This window comes from Falco naumanni, chromosome 3, assembly GCF_017639655.2.
Source record: "Falco naumanni isolate bFalNau1 chromosome 3, bFalNau1.pat, whole genome shotgun sequence".
In the NCBI taxonomy this organism is placed as follows: Eukaryota; Metazoa; Chordata; class Aves; order Falconiformes; family Falconidae; genus Falco; species Falco naumanni.
Window position 1 is genome coordinate 10,967,412 of NC_054056.1, and position 11,377 is coordinate 10,978,788.

The 11,377-nt window shown below is 55.3% G+C and overlaps 3 protein-coding genes and 1 long non-coding RNA gene across 4 annotated transcripts; all 4 read left to right on the forward strand.

Annotated features, from left to right (window-relative positions):
• Positions 1-33: 33 nt before the first annotated feature.
• On the forward strand, positions 34-2,066 carry LOC121084700. Its single transcript, XR_005826842.1, has 2 exons — positions 34-861; positions 1,674-2,066. It is a non-coding gene; the product is annotated as an uncharacterized LOC121084700 (long non-coding RNA).
• Positions 2,067-2,687: 621 nt separating this feature from the next.
• LOC121085803 (phospholipase A2, membrane associated-like) lies at positions 2,688-4,663 on the forward strand. Its single transcript, XM_040588802.1, has 5 exons — positions 2,688-2,767; positions 3,132-3,181; positions 3,696-3,840; positions 4,082-4,188; positions 4,518-4,663. Exons 2-5 carry the CDS (start codon positions 3,145-3,147, stop codon positions 4,661-4,663), a joined length of 435 nt encoding a protein of 144 aa, XP_040444736.1. The 5' UTR covers positions 2,688-2,767; positions 3,132-3,144.
• Positions 4,664-6,672: 2,009 nt separating this feature from the next.
• Positions 6,673-7,582, forward strand: LOC121085823 (basic phospholipase A2 Sms-N6-like). Its single transcript, XM_040588839.1, has 4 exons — positions 6,673-6,715; positions 6,999-7,143; positions 7,265-7,371; positions 7,458-7,582. The coding sequence occupies exons 1-4, from the start codon at positions 6,676-6,678 to the stop codon at positions 7,580-7,582; spliced, it is 417 nt and encodes a 138-aa protein (XP_040444773.1). The 5' UTR covers positions 6,673-6,675.
• Positions 7,583-7,964: 382 nt separating this feature from the next.
• LOC121085461 (basic phospholipase A2 A-like) lies at positions 7,965-9,926 on the forward strand. Its single transcript, XM_040588149.1, has 5 exons — positions 7,965-8,028; positions 8,366-8,422; positions 8,593-8,722; positions 9,198-9,304; positions 9,443-9,926. Exons 2-5 carry the CDS (start codon positions 8,383-8,385, stop codon positions 9,565-9,567), a joined length of 402 nt encoding a protein of 133 aa, XP_040444083.1. The 5' UTR covers positions 7,965-8,028; positions 8,366-8,382; the 3' UTR covers positions 9,568-9,926.
• The last annotated feature ends 1,451 nt before the right edge of the window (positions 9,927-11,377 follow it).

Sequence of the window (11,377 nt, forward strand, 5' to 3'; positions counted from 1 at the left end):
CTGCAGTGCTGGGCCTGGAAGGTGGCAGGGGACAGCCCCAGCATCTTGTGTGGGGCTGGAGGCTTCGTCCTGGGGGGCACAAGGGAGATGGGGGGGTGAGCAGGGGTGTGGCAGCAGGGCTGTCTCCCACACAACTGCTCCAAACCCTGTAGGTGAGTGTGATGCTGAGGCTGTCCCCATCCCTCCTGCAAGAGCTCTCTTTCCCCCATCCCACCCAAAGCGAAACTCTGCAGTTGTCACCCCACTTGAATACAGAAAACCTTTTTTTTTTTTTTTTGTTTTAACCCTGAAAGTTTAAAAATATGGTGTTACACCCTGTCCTGAGCAAAGGCAGCAGAATGAGAGCAACGGGACTTGGTTCTAACCCTCCTGTGGCATGAGTTTCAAGATACTGTGATTGAACAGCTTCGCCTGAACGATTGCTGAATAAGACCAGACAAATAAACACCAAACTTATCAGGTGTTTGATGAGAACACCTTTAAAACATTACACTTCATGCACAAGATCATCCAGGGACCTAAAACAACTACCTGGGGGATTTTGCAATTTGCTTTGTGCCTGGACGCTTGGCACCCTGGTGTCTGCTGACAGGGAGGGGGAGTCCTTCTGATCCCCCAGGCTATAAATGATCCCTGAGTCAGTTTTCATTGTGGGAACACCCCACATAACGCTGACATTTCCATCTCTTCCCCGTTAATCCCTATTTAAACCCGCTTCTAGTTAACCAGATGCTTCTCCCACCAACAGATGCCCATCAAAGGCAGCAAGAAACGAGCAATAAATAACTTTATCTACCCTCAACCCGGGGATCTCCACCCTGCAGGTGGGGGAAGATCAAGGCATACCTGTGCGCTGAAAAGGTAAGAAAATAGTCACATATCAGCTCATCCCATCCAGAGGATGTTGAGCAACACCACACAGAAGACACAAACGTTTTGCAGATCAAAGCACCAGGTGTATTTACATTTCAATAAGTCCCTGAACACACAGATGTTGATACCCCTCTTTGTTTGCTCCATAGAAAGGCTGAAAAGTTTCATGTTTCCAATGGGATAGTAACTTCCACGGGTGGTTTTTAAGCCCTAGGGTTTGTGGCTCTGTGAAGAGAGGGTTTAACTTGGGGTGCTCACTCTCCTGAGATCTCTGTAGAGAGGGAGGATTTAAAACAAGGGGATTTGGTTAAAGCCACCTGTGGATCCCCAACCTGCTCGATCCCAGCCCTCTGGTCTCTGTTTAGGCCCCCGGACGGTGCCTTTTATACAGGTTTAGCCAAACTCTACGGCAAAACCCCAAGGGATCAGGTCCATCTTTCACCATCGGGCACAACACAGCAGCAAACCTGCCCTGAAGGGCAAGGACCTGCAAGGCCAAAGCGTGTGAGCATGAGCAGCACAGAACACAACAGGGAAAATCTTCCACAATGGAAGTTTTTTGTGGGTGAGGTGGGAAAGGGATACTCAAATGCCATGGTTTTCAAAGTCAGGTGGGGAAAGCAGAGGGTTTGGGTGTCGGCGTGATGCCCATCGGTTTGCATCGCAGCATTTTGAGATGGTTTCTTGTGCAGATGGAGAGTGGGTAAGCCACTCGGTACGCCTGAGTGGGGAGGCAGGCAAGCTGCTGCTCCTCAGCCTTTCCTTATCAAGCTTGGATGGCTTTTTATTCCACTTGGCAGCAGGAAATACAAGGTTGGAGGGAAGAAAAGCCCCTGGATGGACATCTCTGCCAGCACTGGAGGACAGCCGGGAGGCGATGACGTCGCTTCCAGTGAGCAGCTTTGGTGGCTCTCAAGAAATTCCACAAGGTGTTTTCTTCTTGGATACAGACCCCCGAGCCATTTTCTTACAATCCCACCCCTCCACCCCACATTCCCTTCCCTAGAAGGGTGGTTAATTGCAGCGGGTGGAGCCCTGCATACGTGCCTGATACCCTCCATTTGTGTGTGTGTTTGCCTCGTGGTTTCACAGGGAAGATAGCAGCTTTTGTTTCTTATCTCCTCCAGTTTTCTGCCTCCCATGTGTCTTTGTATTGTGTCTCAGTTATGGTGATTAAATACTGTATTCAAAAAGCATTCCGAGCTGGGTTTCCATGGCGTTTCCAGCCTTTGCTGCTGATGATTTAATTTCGCAGACCCCTTGCCCACACACTCCTGGAGTCTCCTGTGCCCTGAGGGCAGGACCGGAATCCCTTCACCTCCCCTTGCGATTCGGTGTGGCTGGATTTGGATGCAGACATGGATTTGGGGGGGGCAATTGCAAGGGAAAGACCCAAAAGAACCCATCTCTGAGGATGCAGGGTGTGAGTTAGCGAAACCAAGTGCCCGCTTGAGACGACACTGAGGCCAAAGAGCCACCTCTGCAGCTGGAGCAAGGATGCAACATCCTCTGTGGTGCCAGCTCTGCACCTCCTGGGCGTAAATTGCTTTTGTCCTGACTCTCCAGCCACTAAATCCCTCAGTTTGTAAAACCATGGCCAAGACTTTGTCTGGCCTCATCTGGGAGCTGCATTGGCCCGAGATGGAGATGGCAGAAGTGAGATGGCAGAGGAAGCATCACGCCAGCTGCGCTGATGGCACACCACTACGGGGAAACTCTTGTTTCTGGCAGAGGGAAAGGATGGAAACATGCTCTTCACCAAGGGGCCACTCAGCGAGACCTGCTCTGCGATGAATAGCGCCGTCAATGCAGATAGAGGAGGGGGTGGACCTCACCATCTATATAAAGCAAACCCGCCGAGCCGGCAGCCTTGGAGCTGCGAGGTTCAGGCGGGGTAAGGAGAGGGGGGATTTTATTGCTGTTATTTCATCAGACAGCACGTGGGGCGGCGGCGGGAGGCTGCAGGCAGTGAGTTTCTCCATCAGCCCCAGGCAGGAGAACCGCTGTGTCCCAGTACACATCCCTGCCAAGTGCTGCATCCCAAAACCGGAGTCAAGAGGTTCCATCAGGAGTCAGCTGTGTGTACTTGGGCATGGTGATACCTTCAGGATGACATACATCCATGGGGACAGTAACATCACCGTGCAGTGCTGCCAGGGTGCACCCGACCAGCCCCATGCCCTTGGCAGGGGCTTGAGGGCAGCGTCTGTCCTGCCCCTGAGGTGCTGCTCATCACCTGCTGTTGTTTCCTCCTCCAGGGCCAGCCTGAGGATGAAGAATCTCCTCTTTGCCATGCTCTTGGCTTGTGGTAAGTGCCCTGGTTTCACCAGGCCAGGCTGGGATCTCATCTGCATGGCAAAAGAGGTGTACAAACCCAGAGTCTTTGTGCACGATTCAGGTTTTTGTTTAAATTTTGCAGTTTAATGCTTCGTGTAGCACTGCTGTGGTCCTGGAGATACTTGTGATGGTGAGGCTTTGGGATGCCGACATCCATATTTATTTTAAGGGGCTCTGGAGCCTGCTGTCACCTGCTTTCCTGCCTGTGCCAAGCCCACGGCCGATCCTGGCCATGTGGCATTGCCAGCTGCAGGATGCAGGCATGGCACAGCCTGTACAGAGAGCAGGAATACCTTCTGCCAGACGGGATCAGGGAGCTGCAGAAACCAGACATAATCCTGAGGGGGTTTGGGGGGGGCTTCCCATGGTTCACATGCCCGAAAGCATGTATTCCCAGCCCACACCAGACTTTAATTCCTCATGGGGAACTCTGCCTGCCCCCTCGCTGGGCACCGGCGCGAGCCCGACCCTCTGCCCCTCCGCAGGGCTGCTGCCAGCTCACGGCAGCGTTTTGGAGCTGGAGCGGATGATCAAGTCGGCCACGGGGAAAAGCGCCCTGCTCTCCTACAGCTGGTACGGGTGTTTCTGCGGCATCGGGGGCAGAGGGACCCCAGTGGACGCCACCGATCAGTGAGTACCTGGAAGAGCATCGCTGTGCGGCTGCGGGGTGCGCAGGGGTCCGTCCAAAGCTCCTCGCTGGCAGTCGCTGGCGCTGCTGTGCTCTGATGGGGCTTTGCACCGTTCCCCAGCCACGTCTTGCTGCTGCCTTGTCATCCCCCTCCTCCCGGGCACCTTAGATTTGATGCTGGACCTTCCTTTATCGTGGGGAGGGGGTGTTGGGGGCAGCGGTTTGACATGGTGCCCCTCACAGGTGCTGCCGCGCTCACGACTGCTGCTACAGGAAGCTGAGAGAGGGCAAGTGCAGACCCCTGATAACCCCCTACCACTTCGACATTGCTGATGGAGACATTGTTTGCAGTGAGTACCGACAGGCAGGGGGTCCCACGGAGGTGGGCAACCAGCGCTGCTCCCCGTGACACCCAAGCCCCAGAGCAGGGCACACAGGAGGGCATCCCCCAGGGATGGAACCAGCCTGATACCCGGGTGGGTGCGCATGGGAGGAGGCAGCGTACGATAAATAAATGGGCATTGCAAGGGACGTGAGCAGGTTGGAGAGGGCAAGCACCGGGCACGCTTCCTCCTGTGCTTCCCCCGGGCTGCTCCAGGCATCAGGGTGCCCCGAGGGGACTCCATCGCCGATGCAAGCCAGAAAAGCCACTGCAGAGCACCGTTTTTTCCCTCCACAGGTGATGAGCAGAGCTGGTGCAAGAGAGAGACCTGTCTATGTGACAAGGCGGTGACTTCGTGCTTCGCAAGCACTTTGCATTCCTACAATAAATCCTACCGCTTCTATTTCAAGCTGAAATGCCGAGGAAGTAAGCTCCAGTGCTGAGGAGGGGAAACCTGCACACAAAGTTGCAGATTTTGACTGGCTTTCCCCATTGCTGTGGCAAGAAGAGCCTGACATGGGGGCTGAACAGCCAAAGCCAGCAAGGCTCCCCGCAAGGTGATGCTCAGGGTGAGGAAGGGTGTCCGCGTTACGGATGGAGATCCCCCACTTCCCATAAAGACACGTCAGCTTCCATTTTTTATGTCCCTTCCTCTTCTCTTTTCTCTCTTGATTTAATTTCCCACAGATAATAAAAGGTTTTCAAAATGATTCTCTGTGGTGTTTTTCTGAAAGAGCCACTGAGACTGAGGCACTGCGATGGTGGCGTCCGGGCTGCTGGGTCTGGCGAGCACTTTTGCATCGCACAGCTTAGTCACACCATCTGCCTGACACCCCAATATTTCCATGGTCCCGTCAGCTGCCTGGAAAAGCCGAAGATCCAGCAGCAGCTGGAATTCACAGATCTATCACCAAATCTATACAGCTTGAAGCAGTATCACTGCTCTGGGTCCCCAGCTATGCAGAAGTTCTTTGCATCAAGCAATGGGGACAAATAAATGCCACCAAATAAAGCTCCCTGGGGTTTGTTAACAAAACAATTCCACAGCAGCGAGCCCTGATGGCAGTCAGGTTTTTTGGCTTTTCTCAGCAACGCTAGCTGAACTCGCTCCTGGAGCTAAAAAAATGGTGTACTAAGGGCCAGGTGAGATAGGACCAAAAGGTGTTTTTACAGGAATACTGGAAGTGGGAAAATGTGGGAGGGAATCTGAGACCCTCCTGTGACACTGACGTAAATAAGCTAGCCAAAATCAAGGCTAAAGAACAGTGATCTGCAGAGGAGAGAAGATGTCAAAGCCTTGGCCATCCCAAGGCAGATGCTAATTTAGGAGGGCAGTGAAGTTGGTGGCTAATTTCTCCGTAAGGGATGAGTTCTGCACAGGGGCTTCAACAAGGAGATGAAAAAATCATACAGAGGGAAATAAAGAGAAGTTGCATTCACTCATCCAAAAGTACCTATTTTGTTTCATTCTCCTCTCACGCTGGGCGAGCGTTTAATCATCTGCTATCTGCATAACCCCGTGTTTCTGGGAACTGCGCATTTAGAGATGCTTTAATTGCTGCTCATATACTTCTCTTAAAGAATTGGTAACTCACCCTGAATCACCTTTGCAGCGTGGCAGAGGAGCAGCTCCCAAACCGTACAACCCCTTGAAAACCCCACACCTGCTTCATTCACGGCTGCTAGGATTCAAAAGCTGAATCAGGGCTATTATTCCCCACCCCGATACAGCGCCATGGTGCTGGGGAGGGCAGGGGAAAGGTCCTCGGGCATCTCTGCAGGCAGCAGAGAGTGTTGGCTTCCTCCTTGGGCTGGAAATGATGCTGCTTTGCTGGCTCAGCCCTCCCGTGCGTGGGGTATGGCGCTGGGGTGCTGAGGGGGATTTCTTGCATTCCTGTAAAGGGGAAGGATGGCATCTTCTCCTCTGTGGAAAAGCCCAGTCAGCAAGATTTGGGGGAGCCGAGCATCGACAATGGGGAGCAAACGCTATATAAGGAAAGCCCTGCTGGCTGCAGGGCCCTGCAAGCAAGCGGCCGCTTTCCTGAGGTAAGTGGGAATGGACAAAGGCTTCTCCTCTCTTTCTTACTTTAACAAAAGCCGTGGCGGGCGCAGGGAGTGAGGTCCGTGCTGGGGAAGCAGGAGCAAAGGAGAGGCTCCCTGAGGTGCCAGCCCAGAGGCAGAGCGGCGGGGTGCAGCCCTCTCTAGGGCTGATCCTTCCTCCAACTTTTCTTCCTTTCCCTTCATTTTGCTTTCTTCCAACCCTCTGCTTCCCATCCCCGACACAGCAGCGCTTTGGGCCAAAGCAACGGCGACGGGCACATCCTCACCCTGCTCATCTGCCCTAATCCTCAGAGCTGGGGAGCATCTCTGCCCTGGACAAGGAGGGAAGCAAACAAGAAAGTGGTTGACAGAACGGGGAAACGGTTTGGTTTCCTTTCCCAGGACTGTCAAAAAGATGAAGTCTCTCCTCACCTTCACTGTGCTGTTTGCTTGGGGTAAGTGTCCTCATCCACACCTGTCCCACAGCTCTCCATGCAGTTATATCGATGGAAATTGGGACCAGGCTGGTGATTTCTTAGTCTTTCCCCATCACCACCACTCCCAAACACAAACGCTCTCCTGCACCGAGCTGGGAGTAGGTTTCCTCTCAGTTGCATCTACTTGCTTCTAAGACCTCACTCACCTAGCACCAGTTTGGGGGCCAGAGGGATGGAGATGCTGCTGGGGAGCTGGGTGGCAGCATCAACCCCACCAATTTCCACCTCCCCACCCCCCCAGGTTTGTCCCCAGCTTACGGGAGCCTCTGGGAGCTGCACAAGATGATCACAAAGACGACAGGGAAAAATGCCTTGCTGCACTACTCCTCCTACGGCTGCTACTGCGGCTTGGGGGGCAGAGGGCAACCCAAGGACGCCACAGACAGGTATGTACCCACATAAAAATCTCCCTGCCTGAACACAGCCTTGTGTTGTTTCAAATCTGGGGAGGGGGGGGGGTAGCAGGAGGAAAACCCCCAACCCTCAGTGCCTCGAGCTCCCCTGCAGATGCTGCCAGCTGCACGATACCTGCTACAACAGCCTCCAGAGCTACCGCTGCAACGCCAAGATGCAGGGCTACCAGTATGGCTGGCGCAGCGGCAGCCCCTCCTGCAGTAAGTAGAACCCTGGAGAAAGGGGGTGTCACCCCCCCCCCCCCCCCCAAAGCCAGGGGTGACCTCGGGCTCCCCTCTGCCTGCAGGAGAGGGCTCCTGGTGCGCCCAGCTCTCCTGCGAGTGCGACCGCAGCCTGGCGCTTTGCCTCAAGCGGAGCATTGGGAGCTACAGCAAACGCTACTGCTTCTACCCCAAGTTCTGGTGCCGGTGATGGCAGAGCTGGGATGCAGGGCTGGAACACGCACAGCTTCTGTGTCCGGATCGCCCTGTGTCCTTCTGCATCCAGATCGCCCTAAGTCCCTGCCTCCACGGACCTCGTTAGTGTGGCTGTAAATTTAATCCATGTGAAAATAAACAATGTGCTTAAACTACCCCAGTCCTCCATGAGCTGCTGCTGGGCAGAGAGAGAAATCCCCGTAAATACTCAGTATCATCTTCCCCGAACTCTGCAAAAACTTCATCTCGGCCCCTGCGTCACTCCGGGCAGCAGCCCCCAGGAGAGGGGGGGGGTTTGGCCGGCGAGGGAAGGGGCGTAGCACGCAGTGGGTTTGGGACAGACGAGTCATTTCAGTGCTTCCAGTTGAGAGCCGGGGGGCCGGACACGGAGGGCAACAGGACGGACTGGGAGCGAGGAAGCGGAGCCGGAGCGATTCCCCGGTGAGCAGCTCCCACCACGGGGGACCCTGGGGGGAGGCAGCAGGCACGACGCCGCCGTGCCTTCCGCACTGCCTTGCTCTCAGATCAAAACTGAGCTGGGAAGTTGCTGCTGCTGCGTGATGCCCTGGGCGGTGGGACGGGAGGTGGGGGGACAGCTTCAGAAAGCATCTGCTTTTGGCCAAGGGGCAGAGACAGAGATGCAAGGGGGCACAGCTGCCTTCCTCCCTCCAAATTTCGGGACAATTTGACCTGATTTTGGCGAGACGAGGCTCACACGGCAGCACCTGTTGACAGGCCACGCTGCTGGGCTGAGTCAGGCTCCTGTTCCTCCTCCCAGACACAGGTGAGAGGAAGATGAAGGTCCTGCTGGCACTGGCAGTGCTGTTCACCTGCAGTAAGTACAGCCGTTCCCAGACCCACGGAGGGGAGACGATGTGGGGAGCATCCCAAACCCCTGTGCGCTCCACGGGGAGACTTGCAGCCAAGCCCTCTTCTCCCCGCTGGTTCCCCAGGCTTCATTTCTGCGTATAACTTGCAAAAATCACATTTTTCTGGTCGCTCTAGGTGTGTTCACAGCTCGTGGAAAGTTCCCACGCGCACCAGGACTCGAGGGAAGCACCGTAGGAAACCTGACCGCCCACGGTTGCTACTCGGGATGGGGCAGGAGTGGCACAGCAAAGGCTTCCATGGACCGGTACAGGCAGCGCTGCTCCAGAGGGTTAATGCTGGCCCTGGGATGGCTAACGCTGGCCCTGGGGTGACCCTAGGGCTTGTGAGCAACCCCAGCAGCATCCTCTGGAGCTTTGCAAAATGCAGAGCAGGCGATGGGCAGCAAGAGGAAGGGAACAAGTTTTGGGAAAAGGGGAAAGTGAGGCAGTGGTCACCCCCAGCTCCTGCCCAGTGACAGGCACCTGGAGTCAGTGGGATGGCACCAGTGGGGAGGGTTGGGATGTGCCAGGGTGCACAAGGGCTCTCGGAGCTGGGCAGGGGTTGCACGGGGAAGCAGAGGAGAGGGTTGGCATGGAACGGACTGGGAAGAGCAGCCTCTCAGTGATTTAGAGCGGGAGGAGGAGGCAAGAGGTGGCTCTGCTTGCAGAGCCTGTCTCAGGTTGGTTAGGAGCAGCCAGTGGCATGTTTCAGATGAGGCCAGGCTCTCCTCCTCGCCGCAGGTGCTGCCTGCTCCGCGCCTGCTGCTACGCCAAGCTGGTGGCACGGCAGTGCCGCCTGGGACCGATCCAGCCCCTCTCGGCGCCCCAGGCAGGAATCCCCACCTGCAGTGAGTCCCCACCCTCATGGTTCACAACGCCTCTTTCCAGAGCATCCCTCTCCTTTGTGGTACCTATTTTTGGGGCAGCACCCCAGGGATCTTCCTGAAAAGAAGGTCTCAGGTGTGCTTCCTCTCGGGTCCCTGCAGGGTCCGGGACCTGGTGCCAGAGAGGAGCGTGCAGATGCGAGCGAGCAGCCTGGCTCTGCCAGATGCGCGGCCGGCGGCTGCTCCGGCATCGTAGCAAGTGCCGGGGACGTGCCGGGAGGTGTTGAAGGAAAAAAGCTCTGCAAAACCACCTCCAGGCTGATAAGCAAAGGGCCAGCAGGGCGCTGGGAGCATTTCAAAGCCCTGGCGGGTCTCCTCCTTGGGGCTTTTTGGCTTTGACATCAGGACAACAACCCTCTTGTGAAGTTGCATCATTATACACTGGATGCGAGGGGGGAGAGCAGCACAGATGCGAAGTTTCAGCACAGAAAAACAAGGGAGGGGTGGACACCTGCGACACATCGCTGCAAAGGGCGAGATGGAAGCCAACGCGAGCCTCTCCGCCGACACTCATTTCCCCTTGGCTCGAGCTCCCCGTGCAGCCTGTCAGCTCCCTCTGCTTTTTGCTTCACCGCAGATTCTCTTCTGTTGCTCCAAAATAAAAGCAGAGAGCGCAAAACATCGGTCCTCAGTGTGACATGCCTCGGCTGAGCCCAGCGACCACCCTTGCAGGCAGCGGGGAGAAGCTAACCTCTCAGCTAGGTCTCCCCCTGAAATACCCAGAAAAAAAAATGACACCCAAGAGGTGATGCATCTCCCACCGACATGCGGCTGCTCCCCTGGCTTAACCCCGAGCTTTGGGGGTTTGAAAATTTCCAGTTGCTCCGAGAACAGACAAATCAAAGCTGGCGGAAAGGGCGGCGGGCAGGCGTGATGCCACGGGAGGGCTGGGCACTGACAACCTTTGCTGCAACAGGGTGGCCGGGAGTTTGCCTCACGCCCAGTGCGGAGCAAAACATATTTCTCACCAGAAAAGAATGTTTTGGCCCAATTTTGCAGCAACCCCAAATGCATCCCCTAGGAAAAGGCAGTTCAGGCGGTGGCTGCTTCCCCCCTCACGCTGTAGCTTCCCCAGGGTACAGGTTTTCTGCGCTGCAGAACAATCCAGCTGCACTGACCCCCTGGGAGTCAGCACTGCACACCCCCGTGGGGCTCAGCAATGAAATACAGCCACAGAAACAGCAACAAAATGCTGTTTCCCTGGGTGGGGGGAATGATGCCCTGGGCATCAGCAGCTGTAATTCCCACCCTGGCTTACCCCAAAGCTGAAATCAACGGCACTGGTAAATACCCTTTAAATCAGCAATGCTCCCCGCCCTGGGCTGTAACTCTGGCATCAAGCTCTGCCACTCTCCGCGTGCAGCAGCGTGTAGTCCTGGGGGGGACAAGGAAGAAGGTGCAGCCCTTCACCCAACGGCTGCTGCTTGAAGGCATAAATCAAGGCTCAAACCCTTGCCGAGATGGGAAGGGGGTGATCACGCAGATTGCAGGCCAGGGTGAGCTGAAACACCCTCTCCCTCTAAAGTCTGGGTGAATTTTAACAATCTATGTATTTTTCTGCTTGGACATCTGGCTGTACAAACCCATTCATGTGGAGCTCCAAGTGCCGATGTGTCGGCTCAGCTACTGCACCCACTCGGTACACTGCGGTAAATTGGGCTGCAAAAGTTGCATTTTACACGCTGCAAATAAAACCCAAAGTCCACGTCCTCCCAGGAGGCGTTTGGCTTGGGGAGGGCGTTTATTTCGTATTTGGAGAAGGGCTACTGCAAACCTGTCGCGGGTAGAGGAGTTGGGGCGAGAGTTTTTAACCTGGGAGCTCAGCCAATTTGATGCACAAAAATATACGTTATTCCCCAGGGATAAAAACTGGCTGCGGACTCAGAAAATCTTGAATTACGACAAGTCCTGCTCCATCTAATGGACTTGCCTCCATCCCAGGGGTCTTACATCAGCCTGGAGGGCTGATGAGGCAAATGGCACATACCAGAGGGGGGAAGAGGTTTTGCTGAAGCCCTGCCTCGAGTTCCCTTTTCT